This window comes from Alosa sapidissima, chromosome 18 (assembly GCF_018492685.1).
Source record: "Alosa sapidissima isolate fAloSap1 chromosome 18, fAloSap1.pri, whole genome shotgun sequence".
In the NCBI taxonomy this organism is placed as follows: Eukaryota; Metazoa; Chordata; class Actinopteri; order Clupeiformes; family Clupeidae; genus Alosa; species Alosa sapidissima.
Genome location: NC_055974.1, coordinates 1,584,049 through 1,601,069, shown reverse-complemented (window position 1 = coordinate 1,601,069; position 17,021 = coordinate 1,584,049). Strand labels below are relative to the sequence as shown.

The 17,021-nt window shown below is 42.1% G+C and overlaps 3 protein-coding genes across 5 annotated transcripts in view; all 3 read right to left on the bottom strand.

The window, feature by feature from the left end:
* Nucleotides 1-279: 279 nt before the first annotated feature.
* On the bottom strand, nucleotides 280-3,984 carry anapc10 (anaphase promoting complex subunit 10). The gene is made up of 5 exons (XM_042069702.1): nucleotides 3,829-3,984; nucleotides 3,325-3,441; nucleotides 3,079-3,169; nucleotides 1,041-1,161; nucleotides 280-816 (listed from the first exon to the last, which is right to left on the bottom strand). The coding sequence occupies exons 2-5, from the start codon at nucleotides 3,437-3,439 to the stop codon at nucleotides 586-588; spliced, it is 558 nt and encodes a 185-aa protein (XP_041925636.1). The 5' UTR covers nucleotides 3,440-3,441; nucleotides 3,829-3,984; the 3' UTR covers nucleotides 280-585.
* A 757-nt stretch (nucleotides 3,985-4,741) lies between these two features.
* LOC121689683 (sodium/bile acid cotransporter 7-like) lies at nucleotides 4,742-16,853 on the bottom strand. Of its 3 annotated transcripts, none has more exons than XM_042069697.1 (13): nucleotides 16,627-16,853; nucleotides 16,022-16,104; nucleotides 15,701-15,837; nucleotides 13,916-13,991; nucleotides 13,342-13,380; nucleotides 10,538-10,573; nucleotides 10,196-10,279; nucleotides 9,418-9,583; nucleotides 7,945-7,996; nucleotides 7,719-7,792; nucleotides 7,359-7,504; nucleotides 5,950-6,014; nucleotides 4,742-5,160 (listed from the first exon to the last, which is right to left on the bottom strand). In XM_042069697.1, the coding sequence occupies exons 1-12, from the start codon at nucleotides 16,724-16,726 to the stop codon at nucleotides 5,994-5,996; spliced, it is 1,014 nt and encodes a 337-aa protein (XP_041925631.1). In that variant the 5' UTR covers nucleotides 16,727-16,853; the 3' UTR covers nucleotides 4,742-5,160; nucleotides 5,950-5,993. The 3 variants fall into 3 exon arrangements, with proteins under 3 accessions (XP_041925631.1, XP_041925633.1, XP_041925632.1); XM_042069699.1 differs by having other exon boundaries at nucleotides 5,974-6,014; XM_042069698.1 differs by having other exon boundaries at nucleotides 5,978-6,014.
* Nucleotides 4,742-17,021, bottom strand: part of LOC121689682 (sodium/bile acid cotransporter 7-like) — a 77,547-nt gene continuing 65,267 nt past the window's right edge. The window contains 1 exon segment of the mRNA XM_042069696.1: nucleotides 4,742-5,160. Within this exon segment, the coding sequence (XP_041925630.1) occupies nucleotides 5,128-5,160 (33 nt within the window). The 3' untranslated portion in view covers nucleotides 4,742-5,127.

Below are 17,021 nucleotides of genomic sequence, written 5' to 3'. Positions count from 1 at the left end.
TAGACGAACATGAAGGGAGATTTTATCTTAGTTTTTATTTCATGCAAAACATTTTAGTCTCGTCTTTTTTCGTCAACAATAATGCATCTTAAGATAGTCTTAGTCAGTGTTTCAGGACATTACTGCCGTCTCGTCATCGTCTCGTCTTAGTCATGAAAAAAAAGGTCGTTGACGAACATATTTCCTCTCGTCTCGTCTGACGAAATTAACACTACAATCACATATTTGATTTGCCATTTTAACCAATATTAACTCCTGCAAAGTTGTAACACAAAGTAATTTACAGGTAAATATGTATTTTATTACACATCGGATCAAACATATGTACAAATGCAATGACATTAGTTTATTCATACTCTTCCTCTCTCTTAAACCCAAACACACACACACAGAAGAAGTCTGACTGACACACACACACACACTTCAGTAACACACGCATACACACAGTCCTGCATATACAATCCTGTACTATGCAAGACACAGACACACACACACACACAAATTGGCACAGTCCTTCTCCTGTTGCTGTTGCTATGGTTAATCACACACGTGTAACTAGAGCGGGGGGGGGGGGCGTTGCTCAGGCTATCTGATAGTCCGGTACATCATGAAGTCCACTGTGGTGCATCGCGGGAACTTGCCAACGGAGCTGTCGTCCACGGGTGTGTAGACCTTAATCTGGCGCATGTGAGTGTCTCGCCCGTTCTGGTGGTTGGCCAGAACCGCAATCTGGATCATGAAGGTCCGGATGGGCCCCTTCAACACGTCACACAGGGGGATGTGGATCCACCCGCTGGGCTCTACCATCTCCAACTGCTGCTCTCTCACACGCGCACACACACACACACACACACACACACACACACATGAATTCCTCTGTCCGCTCCCCACACACGCACATGAAAAAGACTCAGGTGCATCTGTGTATACATGAGATGAGATTAACATCACAAATCTCATCTCATACAGATACACATTTCATACATACATTAAGCCTTCATCATAATGTTTAATGTGTGCATGCACTGCACTCTGCATACCCTGATCTCTTGAAGGTTGTGGAAGTTGTTGCCCACACGGACAGAGATCTTGCTGGGGGTGTAACTCTCATCAGATTTATAATCAGCATAAATGCACAACATTTTCACTGTGGTCTTCCTCCTGGATGTACAAAAACACATCCATTACAGACACGTTTTATAAATGCATGCACATATCAAGAACACACACAGGTGCATAATCCAGGGTTTACATACAGTTAGGGACTGTTCGTTATTTATAAACGGGGCCACTGGAGGGATTTTGAGTGCTTCAATCAAAAGTTGCATGACCCTCCCCTGCCTGCAAGATAATTTTCAACGACCCTCCAACAGCAATTTCAAAAAAGATATGACCCTCCCCCGGCCAATTGTCGATACCTTCCGCCCACGCTCTAACGCGCTATGAAAACACATCGACTTAGGCTACCGTCCTAAAGTCAACCTCTGCTTTCTGATCTTACACATCACACTTCATCAAGATAGTGGTAATTTCAGTAGATCTACTCACTAACATTGTTGTGGAAACACAATAAGCATGGAAACTAAATGCACACTTCCTGCAACTGCATAGCCTACTTGAAAAGTTACTCCTCTAGTAAGTATTCACATGAAATAAAACAATAAAACATTGAGACCATTCAACAAAGCACACTGGGTAATAACACATTCAACACATGAACTTGTTGCTATGGACTCGTCTCTAGGCTTCCTCAGTCATTGTAAAGCTGCCGAAGCTGAGCATTATCCAAAACTCATTTCTCAGACGAGCGTCAATTTGGGAGCTTGCTACACTCCTTCCTTCTCAAATGACTTTAAAAGGCCGTTTGCACAATTTCACAAATAAATCACAGGGACCGAAAAATACCTAACATGCCAACTTTTTCCGGGTTTATCATTTTAACTTTTCCCCGCTGTCTTGCCGTTTTAATATTTTCCCGTAGAATATCCCATATTAGGCCTACTGCAATACTCTCATAACATTAGTTATGGCCTGTCTCTGTTGTCCTGTTGTTACCCCTTGCCCTTCCAGTGAAACAGATGTATTCAAATCATCGTTTTGCTTGCTTGAATGCGAACTCAGAGTGATGTTAACCTAGGCCTATTTAAGTTAACGACATGGTTGTCGTGAGAGCACGATTCATTGGCGCTTGCAGTGTTCGGCCGTAGGCTATGTCTAGGCTACGTGCGCACCTGCCAGTCTACTCATCTACGAGTAGACAAAGAATTCCCCCTGTATATTCACTCCAAGTAGGCCTACCATAACTTACCAACTCTACACTGTAGACCATAAACTGGCTATTTATATGACCAAATGTATTTGTTCAACTTTATGAAGCAGAATTACGCACTGCTACTTGGAACGTAAGACATTTTTGTTGGCAGGAGAGAGAATGACAGCGATTAACAAATTGCACTTGTTGCTGTTACCAATAAATACTATATATTTTTTTGCAGACAACAAAAACAGAAAGGATGGAGACAGCAAAGCTAGAGATGGGCAGTTGGTAGAAATGCTTGTCAAAACGTTAGGAGCTGGATGTGTGGATCAATGAAGCACAAGTAGGCCTATGCTTTATGTTAAGCATGCACTGTTTAAAGTTAGGCTACACGGTAAACTACAAGTAAACCAAAGTTAAATTTAGCTTTTTTAGGGCTGGATAAAGTTGACCAAATGGATATAGGCTGTTAGGCGTGAATAAAGTAGGCTACTTTGTTGCTCCAACCCTTCCAACGTTAATGGGGACGAATGTTGACATTTTCCTATTTTGCGTGAGAAACCCGGGAAATCTCCCTTATTTTCATTGTTCAATGTTGACAGAGCTATGGAACAAAAGAGAACGTTATATGGCGACAGAAATTAACAATCAAACAAGCCACTTTGATTTTTTGCTGTTTTCATTAATACAAAAGATGGGTGACCCCCCCCCCAGACAAAAAAAAAGTTAGGTGACCCTCCCCTCAACAAAGAATAAAAAGACATGACCCTCCCCTATTTTCCTCCGGTGGCCCCGTTTATAAATAACGAACAGTCCCTTACCTGAACTGAATGTTGACCAGGTGAGGCTGAGATCCATCTGACTGCCAGTACGTCTCGAGATTATCATCTCGGAGCTGATCCACACCGAATCCTACAGACACAGCAGAGTGACCTTTTGATCTACTAACCACCAAAACAAAATTATGTATGCAGTGGAAACGGCTAACTGACACCATGGACTATCCCATTAAGACGGTAAAGACTATTTTATAATACCCAAAAAGTCTAGGCACCACTAACACTCACCGGGTTTACACGACGAAAGGGACCAAACAGCCTGCGAGCCAATCTCTCGCACTGACCCGGTGCGCTCCAGCTGTTTCGGATCTGCGCCAGCTGGAGTCTTAGCAGCGGTTGCCATAACTGAACAGATATGAGAGGGTTTTCAATATAAAAACACTTTCATAACATGTAACGTTAACAGATTTAACTAAGAAAACATACGTAGTAGAATACGCCTGAGCATAGCTGGCTAACGTTGGCTAGAAAAATGAGAAATGTTTCAACGGTTGGGAAATAATGACTCCAGGAATCTTGAATATAATATTATAACATTATATTTTTAGCAAATCCAGAACATAGTTAGATATATGACACTGTTGGCTCTGTCATCTAGCACAAAACATCGACAGGGTTAACATGAATGGCAACCTAATAGCATAGATTTGACTGAGTTACATTGCAATGGTTTTCACAGGTCGCGTAGATAAAATTAAAACACGATTTTTTAAAAGGCTTCAGCTCCCTTACCTAAACGTTTATGATTTCCAGTCTGAACTCCAAGTAGATAACATTCCGTGAAAGATTTTTGATGGAAATTATTTTAGCCAGCTAGCTATTGCAGTTCAAATTTCAGTTTCCCGGTTTTGGCGCATGTTATTTGCGTCATCGACGTAATTCTGTGCCCCTGCACTAGGGGGCAGCACGTACACATGGATGCTTCAGCTGCTGCCTATATCCTTAGTGATAAACATATCCACATTTTATGTAAATTCTATTCCCTTTCATTCTTAAGGTTTTGTTTAATTTTGTATTCTTGTATTGTTATTCTAATTTGCCTCGTTGCCCAAATTTCCCACGGGATCAAAAGAGTATACTGCCTATTTGCACATAGCTGGTTGTCAATTTTTTTCTATCATTCCCCACTTTGGAGGTGGGGAGTTTTCAAGCCCCGCTTGACCCAATCAACCTGACAAAATGGTCACGTTAAAATATTTTTCGCATTTTGGTTCCATGTTACATTTCCCATCTCGTTGGATGAGATGTTACTTTAATTCATATGTTGGTCTGTTTATGATTCCTGTTTATGTGTGATTATTTTGTTTGAATCTATGATCTTCCTTGTCAAAAAAAAAAAGGCATTATAAAAGATAGGCACAGGAACACTAATTTCCACTTGTTCATCACACTCCATCTGCCATTTTGTCTCTATTCCCCACTAGTGGAGCGGGCCTGCCCCACACTGAGAACCACTGCACTATAGAAATAACGTGACTTTATTTGTCTTCCTTTAATAGAGTGTGACCTGGTGTTTCTTCCAATAAGCTATTATTCCAACCAACAGTGGCAACAGCACACACATCCAATCGTTTGAAAATCTCTCAAATCCCCTCCCTTTTAGAGACAAACTCACAAATAAAACACACATTCTGCAGACAATATCTCTGAGTTCATAACAAATTTTACTCCAAAAACAGGGCAGTAAAAATGTCATTCTTCACATCCTTGTAAGTGTATGTGAGTGTGTATGCGTGTAAGAGCGTGTGTTGTACGAATAAGATAGATAGAGGTTTCAGTAACACCATGCCACACGGAGTCTAGATGGTTATGTGGACACAGAGAGAGAGATAGAGAGAGCATTTGTCTAAGTGCGAGACAGAGTCTGATGTGTATGTTGGTGTAACAGTAGTGTAAGGAATGGCTCATCTCAAGTAAAAAAATAAACTACATTCTTGCAAGTACAAAAAGTCATGGAATCATCAGAGTTGTCTTATTCAGCGTGTCGCCATGACATTAAGGCACTTCCACTTTGGGAGGTCACAAAGAACATCAGATGGGCTGCAGGCTCGTAAGCTTCAAAGCCTAAGAGAGAAATGAGAATTATACACACACGTACGTACACACACATACACACACACACACACACACACGTACAGTACGTATACACACACACACACGTGTACACACACACACACACACATGCAACAGTGAATTACCTGTAGATTAAAATTAAATTATACAACTCACTAAAATGTGGATCCACTTGATTGATTGACTGATTAACAATGTGTAGTGGTATTGTGATTGTGCATCTGTTCAATGTTGATTTTGGCCCATAATTGAAAACAATTACTGAGTGGAGTTTCTCAAGTAATTTATTGACAGAAGGAATTTAATGTATTAACTTTCTTCACACAGCATTCCCCTCTGATTCAAATGTCTCTTGTTCGATTAGGCTTGGGGGCTGTTCACACCAGGACGATAACTATAATAATAATAGCAAAGAAATATCGCTCTTGCTAATATGAATGACAACGTTCATTCACACATAAACTATAACGATAACAACATGACATGACATAACTAACAATATCACTGGGGATGACTTTCAGAGTGATTTTGAGAACAATAAAAAACAGAATTCATACAATTTTAGATATTACATTCATCAAAACAAGGAGAGACTTTACTCATCGTTGGTCAATGTGGAAGCTCATATCATTATGTTTACAGTTATCTGTAAAGTTACCGTTCCTGGTGTGAATGGCCCTTTAGAGAGGCATGTTCTAGACAAATTAATTGTGAATTAGATTTATGCTCTGCTTTGTGATTTAGAAATGGACTGATATGCGCTGTTCAGATGAAAACTACCATCATAGTCCGTTTTTTACTCACTCACAGCAAGCATCTCAACCCTACTGAATTAAGAGAGGAGACTGGGAGAGAGAGATAGAGAGGGAGAGAGAGGAGGACAGATGGATGTGAGGGAGAAAACCACACTTATGACTTTAACGTCTTTCAGTGTCAAGGCGCACCCTTGTTTTTTTTAAGCAGGGTACTTACTGTATTTGGGCTTTTTTTTTTAAAGCAGGGTACTTATTTGATTTTGAAAATAACATGGCCAACATCTCTGTCGAACATTTAATAGCATATTTATTGGTATCACCATGTGTGTAGTTTTTAAAGTTGTTAAAGATGGCTGATGACCACCATGCTGTGAATGACATCTCTGGTACTGTTAAAAAATCTTCATTTAATATAAAGGTTTTACATTTGTAAGCTTTTTATAATTGTGGCTTTCATTTCATTTTCTTTAGTTAAAACTGTTTTAATGTTAATGTAATGTTTATTGATGTCAATGTAAGTAAGTTTGGACAAAAGCATCAGCTAAGGACTATAAACATAAACATATTAATATGTTATAAACATAGTCAGGGCTGTACAATGGACATGAGAAATGCCACATGCTCACCTTATAGGGTGTGTTTATGTATATAAAGTGCTACTGAGTTTGCCTGTGTGTTTATGTATATGTGTGTTTATGTTTATACTTACAGCACACTGCCCACACACACACTACACAGTCACTGCTCCACTCCCCTCCCGCCCACACACACATCTTCACTGTCATCACTCCCGCCCACACACACATCTTCACTGTCATCACTCACATACATCATACATACAGTACTCTGTTTGCAATAGTAAGTCCCACCCCCCCCCCCCCCCCCCCTCCTACATACACAGCACATTATTTCATCAGGAAGCTTATCCAACACACATCCCCAACATACTTACATACAGCACACTGCCCCCCCCCCCCCCCCCCTGTCATCCCCCCAACACACACACCAAGACCCCTGGCAGTTGGGTTAGCCCCTTGAGCCGTGGATCTGCCCAAGGTTTCTTCCTTGGTAAGGGAGTTTTTCCTTGCCCCTGTTGCTCTTGGGTGCTCCTTGTTGGTGCCCCCCACCCAATCCCAATCCTCCACCACCTTTTTTATGCAGCCCTTGCCACTTAATCTACTAAACCCCTCTTCTACTGCACTCTTTACCCCCCCCCCCCCATTAATGCACAAATAGGCTGACACCAGACATAATTTCACTGCATTTCTTACTTCCAGTAACTATATGCATGTGACAATAAACTTCCTTGTATCCTTGTATGTATATAAAGTGCTACTGAGTTTGCCTGTGTGTTTATGTATATAAAGTGCTACTGGGTTTGCCTGTGTGTTTATGTGTAAAGTGCTACTGAGTTTGTCTGTCTGTGCATCTCACCTTCTGCCGACTGTTCATCCAGGCTCTAATGGTGGGCACCAGCACGCTGCCTAGCAGGATCTGAGCTGGGTGGTAGACCAGCAGTGGCACCGACACCAGAGACAGGTTCTCATCTCCCGCAAACACTATCTTCAGCATGGGGATACCTGGCAATACCAACACACATGTTACATACTCTCACTCTCACACACACACACACACACACACACACACACAGGCAGCGCTGCCTGGAAGACAACGTTGGGGGCATAAAACACCAAGAAACCACATAAACTCCATGGAGTACACACACACGAACACACACTCCAGTACAAATACTTTCACACAAAACAGAGAGTGAGATACAGAGAGAGGCCTTACCCAGTGTGAGGGATTTGTGAGTAGCACAGAAGATAACGGCCACAGTATCAGCAGGAGTGAATCCCGAGGCTGGCCTGCAGAGAGCAAAGCATCCGCAACAAAAAAATCAGACACGGAGACAAACAACAGATTAGCCAACCCTGATAAACCAGATGATGGGACCTGCGAGGGATCAGTTTGAAATGACCACTGGACAAAGTTGAGATTGCAGCGGCGGGGGGCTCACCTGGAGGTGATGACAAACGTCAGGAGCATGAAACTCAGCTGCACCGAGAACACTAGAGGAGGGACGACAGACAAAACACACAGACAGTCAGACAGAGAGAATTCCCAAACTGTGGTACGCATACCCCCGGTGGTACACGAGCTGCTTCTAGGGGACACACGAGATGAAAAGGGCAATGGCGGACAGGTGTAAAAGGAACATTTTGAATCTTTTGTAATTAATTCATGAATAAATACATAATTTCGAATCAGGTCATAATGATATGGAAACATGAAATTAAAGGATATCATTTATAAACTCTGTATGTGTTCATCAAAAAAAGGGCAGCTTATTAAACATGACGCCTGGAATAGCTAATAGAATGCGTTACTTTTGAATGTGTTGGACGGTCTGTGGTCCGTGGGGGGAAAGTTTCGCGGATATAACAGGTTTTTGAAAACAACAAAAACAGAAAGGAGGGAAGGAGCAAAGCTAGGAGTTATTTCAGATGGGCAAGAAAGGTAACATTAAGCTAGGCTTTACATTTAACAAACTAAAGGTAGCCTAAGTTTAGCCTTTCTAGGCTGTATAGCCTAATGTTGTCCAAATGAATACATCCTTGTCAGGCGTTGTTGTAGGCCTATTATGAGATATTGTATGTGGATGTAGTTAGGCTACTATGCAGGCTACTTTTTTCATAACTTTTTAACTGACCAAATGCACGCACCTAAAACCGGGAAACGGACAAATATTGTCAACGCGCGGGGGGGTTAGAGGAACCAAAACATGACATCCAAATCCTTCCATGGGGCCCTGACGTGCCATGACTCATGAGCAAAGTGTGACGCTCATCAACTTAAGTTCCTGTGTGGCGTGTGCGAGCGTTTGCATTGGGCCATGTTTGTGCTTAGGATCTTGCTAATGGCATTAAATTAGTGAAATGATTTTGCGAAGGTATGACATCAGCTTTTCAGTTTTGCTCATTGCATTTTGCTGGTCCATAATGTCTGTTCACAGACAAGTGTATGTGAATGGAAATATTCTTTGTTGCTTGGCTCTCTGGATGCCTCTGTGACCCTATGTGACCTCGGCTCTCTCGGACACTGTAGGGGTCAGGCTAACTGTCAGGATGTTCAGAGGCTGAGGGGATTCTGTGAGGTAATCCAAATTGAGTTTGAATAGTGGGGTTTGATCTGAAGAGCTTGAGCTGATACATTCTCTGCCTGGGAACTTGTAAAACGGTGCTATTTCAACACCAGTGTGTAAAACCGTGGTGTCTCTCATTCTCTCTCTCACACAAACACACACACACACACAAACACACACACACAGTACAGTCTGCAAACAAACACAAATAGTTGCATGTACTCCAGCAACTCAAGCAACTCATAAACACACAGACATTGCACAGCACTTCATCACACACACACACACACACACACCACACACACCTTTCACAGACACACACACACACATACAGAGGTGTGAGCGTACCGATGAAGCAGAGCAGCAGCAGGCTGATGTGGTCAATCTGTGTGTTGGGCCGGCTGAAGCTCTCACAGAAGGTGCTGTAGATGATGAGCAGGAGCACAGCGCTGCTCACAGCGCCAAACGGAGGCCTGGCCCGCTCCAGCCACTCCTTCAGCCAGCGCCGCAGCACCTACACACACACACACACACACACACACACACACACACACACACACACACACACACACGAACACACATTAACCCAAATACACATGCAGAAATATAAACACACATACACACACACGCGGACAAATTGTCGCTTTGTATAATAGCATCTTCTAAATGAATAGGATTTAAATGGAATTACACCCAAATACACACACACACACACACACAAAATTACATGCAAACATGCCAACACACATACACACACAGACACACATACACACTATCAATCTAGCTATTGTTCTCTCTCAAAACATCCAACACAGCATTAATAACCTTGAGCAGAAATAGCACAAGCTATAGTTAGACCACCTTCTGTTAAGATCACAGTACTCACACATAGATCACACTCAAGTCAATTACACACATCCTCAAACAAATCAGTAGTGCTTGGCAAGCTAGTGCTTGTTTAGACTTGGCTTAAAGTTGTTTTTCTCTTCTATGAGGTTCCCTTTCAAGCAAGCTATTCCTGAAAGCCTGTCTAATGGCAACACTACTACTGAGTCCAGTCCGGTCCAGATCAGTCATAGGTCACCCTCACACACACACACACACACACACACACACACACACACACCTGCCCAATGAGCAGAGGAACGACGACAGTCATGAAGAGCTGGGAGAAGATGGAGGAAAATGGCACCGCAGAGGACGAGCCCAGCTGCAGGAAAAAGAAGAGGAAGAAACGCACAGGTTTGCATTCACAACACAGTGCTTTCACACATGCTCCAGGCACCTTCAGATAAAAGTTCCTAGATGTGCAAAATGGCTATGTTTGGATATCCTGTAATCTTTCACAGATGTGTTATACACAGGTACACTTAGGAAATATACGGTATATACACAAAAGCATGTACATACATACAGAGACACAAACACACAGACCAAGCCACGTGATATTAGAGAGGAATCCACTTACAAACAGGAGCAGCAGTGCAGGTGTCACTACGATGCCCTGCCAAATACAGATCAAAATTCAGTTACATTCCCATCACATCCCGCCAAATACTGATCCCCTAAATCTACAGTACACTCTTTCATTTACAATGTGGCCATGTCCTAGCATATACAAAACCACAGCAATTTTGAGTTGCGTCCTGCAAGATATACAGTAGATACATCACTGAACCTTCACAATTTGTTCTGTTAAATACAGATCCCTGCTAACACATTACTGATACTCTGACAGATAAAGACACTCATCATTCAAATTCACAGCTAATGCATTGTGGCACATGCAGGATCACTGCCCATGCTGCCAAATACAGATACCTAGTCATTGGACCCTAATTTGAATGCTAGGCAAAGTGCAAAGTCAGTCTATGAGCAAAGCACTCATGCATCAACTAAGGGCGTCATGTGGCATGAGACAGCTTTTAGCTGACCTACTGATGTTTGTGCTTAGGATCTTCCTCATGATATTACATTTGCAGATACATTTTGCATAGTTATTAAAGGTGCACTAAGCGATGTTGGGTAACGTCACTTCCAGACATGTGGACTCGAGTCACATGACTTGGACTCGAGTCAGACTCGAGTCATGATTTTAATGACTTCAGACTTGACTTGATAAAATTCGGCATGACTTGCGACTCGACTTGGACTTGAATACTATTCCCTTGAGACTTGACTCGGACTTTGCCTCTTTGACTTGTGATGACTTGACATGTCTCGAATCAAAAACTAAATTTCCTGATCGTGGACCAGTCACCCCACAGACGCTTTCCCGCGACTAACAAAAAAAAAAAAAAAAAAAAAAAAAAAAAAATTGCGGAGACAAGCGGCCAGAGCACAGTACAGTACTGCCGCTACCCCCACACGCGTTACGCACTGTGTGTAGGGCACCAAGAGACAGAGGAAGGACCAACATTTAGCCAATCACTAGTAGCTTTACTGCAAACTGATTTGCACTCTTGTTAGAGAACGTTTAATGTCAAAAAGCACCAACAGCATGTTACATAAAGTTGATACTTTTCGAGTCCTCTCCATTAAGATCCAACTTGAACTTATGCTAGCCTACTGCATTTAATTGAGAACGCATCCAAGCACGCACGAGAGGGAGAGAAAATGAGTAGGTTCCAGCTGGCTTGTCATTGTTGATGATGATTGATATCTTCTCAATATAAGAAACATATAAAAGGAAATCGTGAAGGCAACAAATACGAGATTAGAGGAGATTGTGAATTATCCGGTTCTCACTAGCCTACTGTACTGTTATAAACTATGAGATCCAGGTCACTATGACATAGCTGCACTCACTGTGATTTGGAAAGTGGACAAGAATATTATGAAGAGTTGTCTTTGCCTTGTGTAATGGAACTGGTCTTAATAGTCTTGAAGTATTCAATAATTTATTTACATGAAGCACATGATATGCCGATTGAAATACATTTCACTCAGCTACTGTAGCTAGGTGGCTACTGGCTACCAGGCTCATAATTCACTTTTAATTGCAAACAGAAAATGTCAAGCAAGCATCATGTCATACATGCTTCTCTTTCCAAGGGAATGAAAGCTGTTTGTGCCAACTTAATATCATGCTTATCGTTGTTAATATTGTGCTATACATGTGGCACAAACAATGTTTGAGTTTGTGGACTAGCCATAGGCTATATTTGAACGGAGCTGGTAAAAAAAGGATCATTATGAGAACGTGTGACACAATGGGCTTAAAGTGACAGTGCACCATTTACAAATGAGATAAACAGCATCAAATGTGTAGTATTTCTTAAGAAATGAATACTTTAAAACAAAATTACTGTCATTATTATCTTTTAAATAATATAAAAGTGTTGACCTTGGCTTCCCTTATGAGTCGCCACTGCCAGACAGCCTAATAAATTGTTTGCAGGCAAATCTGTGGCCTAGCGCAGTGAACTGCCATCAGTCAAATTATTACTCATCCTTACAGTGGGCTCCGCAATTTGGAAAAACAATATATATATTTGCAGCTGTGCTGAGTGTTATGTAGCTATCCGTTTACAGATTACACAGGTATGCGCATGCATATGTCGTAAAAGATTACAAGACAGAAACATTGAACATATTTTAATCTGTATTTATAAACAAAAAATACTGTGGATTAGATGGAAGTGCTAAAATTATGATCGATAGTCTAATAATGGCATTATTAAGTGAAGAGTACCTGATGACTTGTTCAGGACTTGAAAAAAATTGGGACTTGGACTTGGACTCGACTTGGCTTTGATGTGACTTGGACTTGGACTCGACTTGCCCTTCTCTGTATTTACTTGGGACTTGACTTGGACTTGACTGCTAAGACTTGGGACTTACTTGTGACTTGCCAAACAGTGACTTGGTCCCACCTCTGGTCACTTCTGACAAGAGAGCTAGCTAGACCATCCCTCCCCCTCCATCCCGTGCAATTGAAACTCTCCTGAACGCGCATCTCGTCAGTGAATGGCTGGAAAAGTTTGTTATGGTTCATGGTCCAGGCTGCACCAGGCTGTTTTTGTTGCCATTTTGGGAGACTGTCTACAGACACTGCGTTCTTTTACAGTGTATTCAGGGCACTGGCAGCTAGCGGATTGTGAGGAAATGTTTGCTGTATGTGATGTTTTGTAATGTATTATCTTAGAAACCATGTGACATTGCTTAGAGCACCTTTAGTTTTGCTTTAGCTTTAGTGCAAGCTTTAGTTAGACTTCAGACTTCACACTCAAAATTGCATTCAAATGAGGGCCCATAGTGCTATAAACTCACCAAGAAACTACCAAAGGCAGAGTTGAAGATGGCAGCAGCCTGTGAGTGGAAAATAAATGTTTGGGTCAGCAAAAACAAATGCTATGGGCACTGTGCACTACCTTACTTGAAGTCGGCAAACCATCCTGTTCGTTGACATCGCTGTTAACAAGCACCTGAAGAGGATTGCTTCAGTTGTACCAAAACGTGTGCTCACTGAAAATCCTTCCCTCCTTATTTTGTGCAGCCACTGCATGTAGACTGGCGTTTTTAGGAAAAAGGTGGAAGCTAAAATCGCTTCTAGAACGACTTGAAGCTGAGCAGAGTGTCACCCAGCAGTGCTCCTTAGAGCCGCCCAGACATTAAGACTCACGTACATTGACAACCATGACAACGAACAGGAAATTGGTTTGCCGACTTCAAGTAAGCTATAGTGCACAGAGCCCATACCTTATGTACTATTACAGTCACATCAACACACACACACAAAATATACTACTATTACACACACACACACACACAAAATATACTACTATTACACACACACACAAAATATACTACTATTACACACACACAAACACTGAACCATTCTTACCTCATTTCCTCCAACAGCTTTGGTTAGGATGACAGCAGAGGATACTGGTGGGGGCATACACCCGACTGTCTGCAGCCTTGGGAACACAATCACACAAAGCCATGCTCATTAAATTCCCATTCCAAGCACACATGCCCACACGCACACACACACACACACACACACACACACACACACACACACACACACACACACACACACACACACACGAGTAGGCTAACAAAACAACATGTATGTGTGCTTGTTGCTGCACGGAAAGTTGTTTACACACTAATGTGCGTAGGTGTGTTTGTGTGTCGGAGGGATTATAATGGCACCAATAATCACCCTACTAGCTGATAACCAATAACCAGTAGCCCTGACTCTCCTATCTAGTGTTTCCCTTATATCCCCCCTATCTTTTAAGGTCACCATACACCTCTATTACCACCACAACACCCACACTATAACTGAACAGGAACGATAACAGTCTGCTGCAAGACCTGCTGTCTAGACCTTTTCTACTGCAATCTATTTCATATATGCACAGAAGAGATGTTAGAACACTTGTGCTCAAGATTTGGGATTTCCCACAGTAGCCAATCAACAACCAAGCCTAAAGAACATTATATGACATGTCATAGGATACTAATAGGGCTGCAACTAATTGACTGATTAATCTGTTGATTATTGGCCAAAGCCCAAGATTATGTCCTTAAAATGTTTGTCCACACGCCAAAGATATTTAGTTTACTGTCATAGGAGTAGCTGAAGATGACAATATTCAAGTTTAAGAAGCTACAATCAGAGAATTTTTAAGTATTTTCTTTAAAACAAATGATGCAAACCGATTAGCCCATCACCAAAATAGTTGCTGACTAATGTAATAGTTGACGACTACTAATCAAATAATTGGTTAATTGTCGTAAGCCCTACACAACTACAAAGAACCAAAGAAGCAAACACAAAATCACTAACAAAGCAGCCTTAGCAGTGGGCAAAGCGTAGGCTTCACTAGCCAGTGCTTATGATGCGTTGCTGGTTGATACGGACTCAAAACTAGAAGCGTAATTGCCCAACGCAAGAACCAAAGCAGGACAAACATCACAATCAGAGAACCCTTCATGATCATAAGGGGGTTTTAAGCACGCACCTTCCTTTTTCTGTGTTTCATTGAATTAGGCCCCCAACACTTCCAGAAGGCTCAACAGCGGTTATTGGTGTCCCAGACTCACCTACCTCCCCACTCATGATGGTTTTTCATGATGGGTTTCCTTACTCCTAAGAAGCCATTGTTTGAATAGGCAGTGCATTCTACAGTCATGTCTCTTTGTTTGTTTTGGTCATTTATGATCCAATTAGCAACATAACTAAACAAAAGGTAAGCCATTGATGCAGGCATCAACAAATACTGTCCATTATAATAAATCTGTCCTAATACGTGAGAGTAAACTTCAGGAAACTGGAAAATCAGATTTGACCTTTGCTGATTTTGACTAGTACTCTCCACACCTCCCTGATTACACAAACAAAACACACTGCTTTCACAATCTGATTCCTTATGAGGAAAACATAACAAAGGAGGAGGATGTATGCACTCCACTGAAGGGCTTAGTCATCATCAGTGTGAGAGTCTATAGGTGATGCATGTTGTGTATGTGTGTAAGATGGTGTTGCCTGTGTGTACGTGTTTATGCCTACACGGTATATGTATGTGTGTGTGTGTGTGTGTGTGTGTGTGTGTGTGTGTGTGTGTGTGAGAGAGAGAGAGATAGTGTGTGTGTGTGTGTGTGTGTGTTCACACACCCTCTCAGCAGCCATTGGTTCATTGATGTGAGCTCCAGGACATGGACCAATACCCAGATGCATAATGGGAAAAAGATCAGGGTGAAGCACTGAACAAACAAGTGCAACCGCACATGTAGCAGAGCTGACGCTAACTCCTACAGCAAAGACAGTGGGAGAGAGAGACATAAATAGAGAAACACACATAATTGATTCATCATGGGTGTTTGACAAGTAAATTGAGGAAGCGGAATGACCGGTATGTTGTTAAGGCAGCAGGATTGAAAGTGTTTGGAGTGACTAGTGGGAGTCAGTCAGTACAGGGCTAGCAAGTTCCTATACCTCTGTTTTCAGTGACAGACCACTGTTCAGAAAGATGGCTGAGACAGCAATATAAGACACTGTGATCTCTGGATGAAGAGGACCTGAATGAGAGATGGAGAAGGCAGATTTAGAGACAAGTGGGCTACCACACTCTACAAGCTGAACAGAGACAGGAGCCAATTAAATGAGGCAAAATAAGCTAGTGAAGAGAGAGAGAGAGAGAGGAAGAGAGAGAGAGATGCCCAAGGCCCAGGAGTAATCCTCATAAACCAGGTGTGATGTGGAGGCAGTGTCCGCGCGCAGGTCCGGGTGCTACGTGTCACTACAGATGCGCGTGACCCATGTATACACACATGGGCCATTCATACAGCAGCCTAACCTGTTCATGGATGGATGGTTTCTGATGTACAGTAGGCTACTGAGAGTTGTCGTTTAGCCTAACATATACCATAGCTGGTTGAGACAGTCTCGTCTCTCTTATAATGTCTATAGATGCTGTAGTAACTAAAATGATAGACAAAGACCTCAATCACTACCTGACAAGAAAGTTGAGTAATATTTCAGAGGAACGTTTTGTCACTTTCTTCTTGTTTTACCCATAGGCTACTACACATGACACTTACCTCCTTTCACCCCGACGGATGGCTCTAGTCTAGCGCAGGCGATTGCCACAACAATCCCGATTATAAACCATTCCTTGCGTATCCGCGCAAGCAAACCCATAGCAAGAAGCACCCTTCAGCTCCCTGCCAGTGCCTCCCTGTAGTGCCCAGGAGTCAGGACACAGAGAGCTTTTTCTCTTCTCAACTGAAGCCCCAGTTGCTCCCCCACTTCCTGACACATACGCGTATCGCCATCACAACCGTAAGTACCTTAGTGAATGCGCATGCATTTTGTGTCCGTGTGAACGACCACATCAGAATGAACATCGCATTTTTTTTGTTATTGCAAAATAGCAGACTTACATCACTCATTGATTTATTTGTATTTTTTATGTTGAACAAAAAGTCCCTCCAAA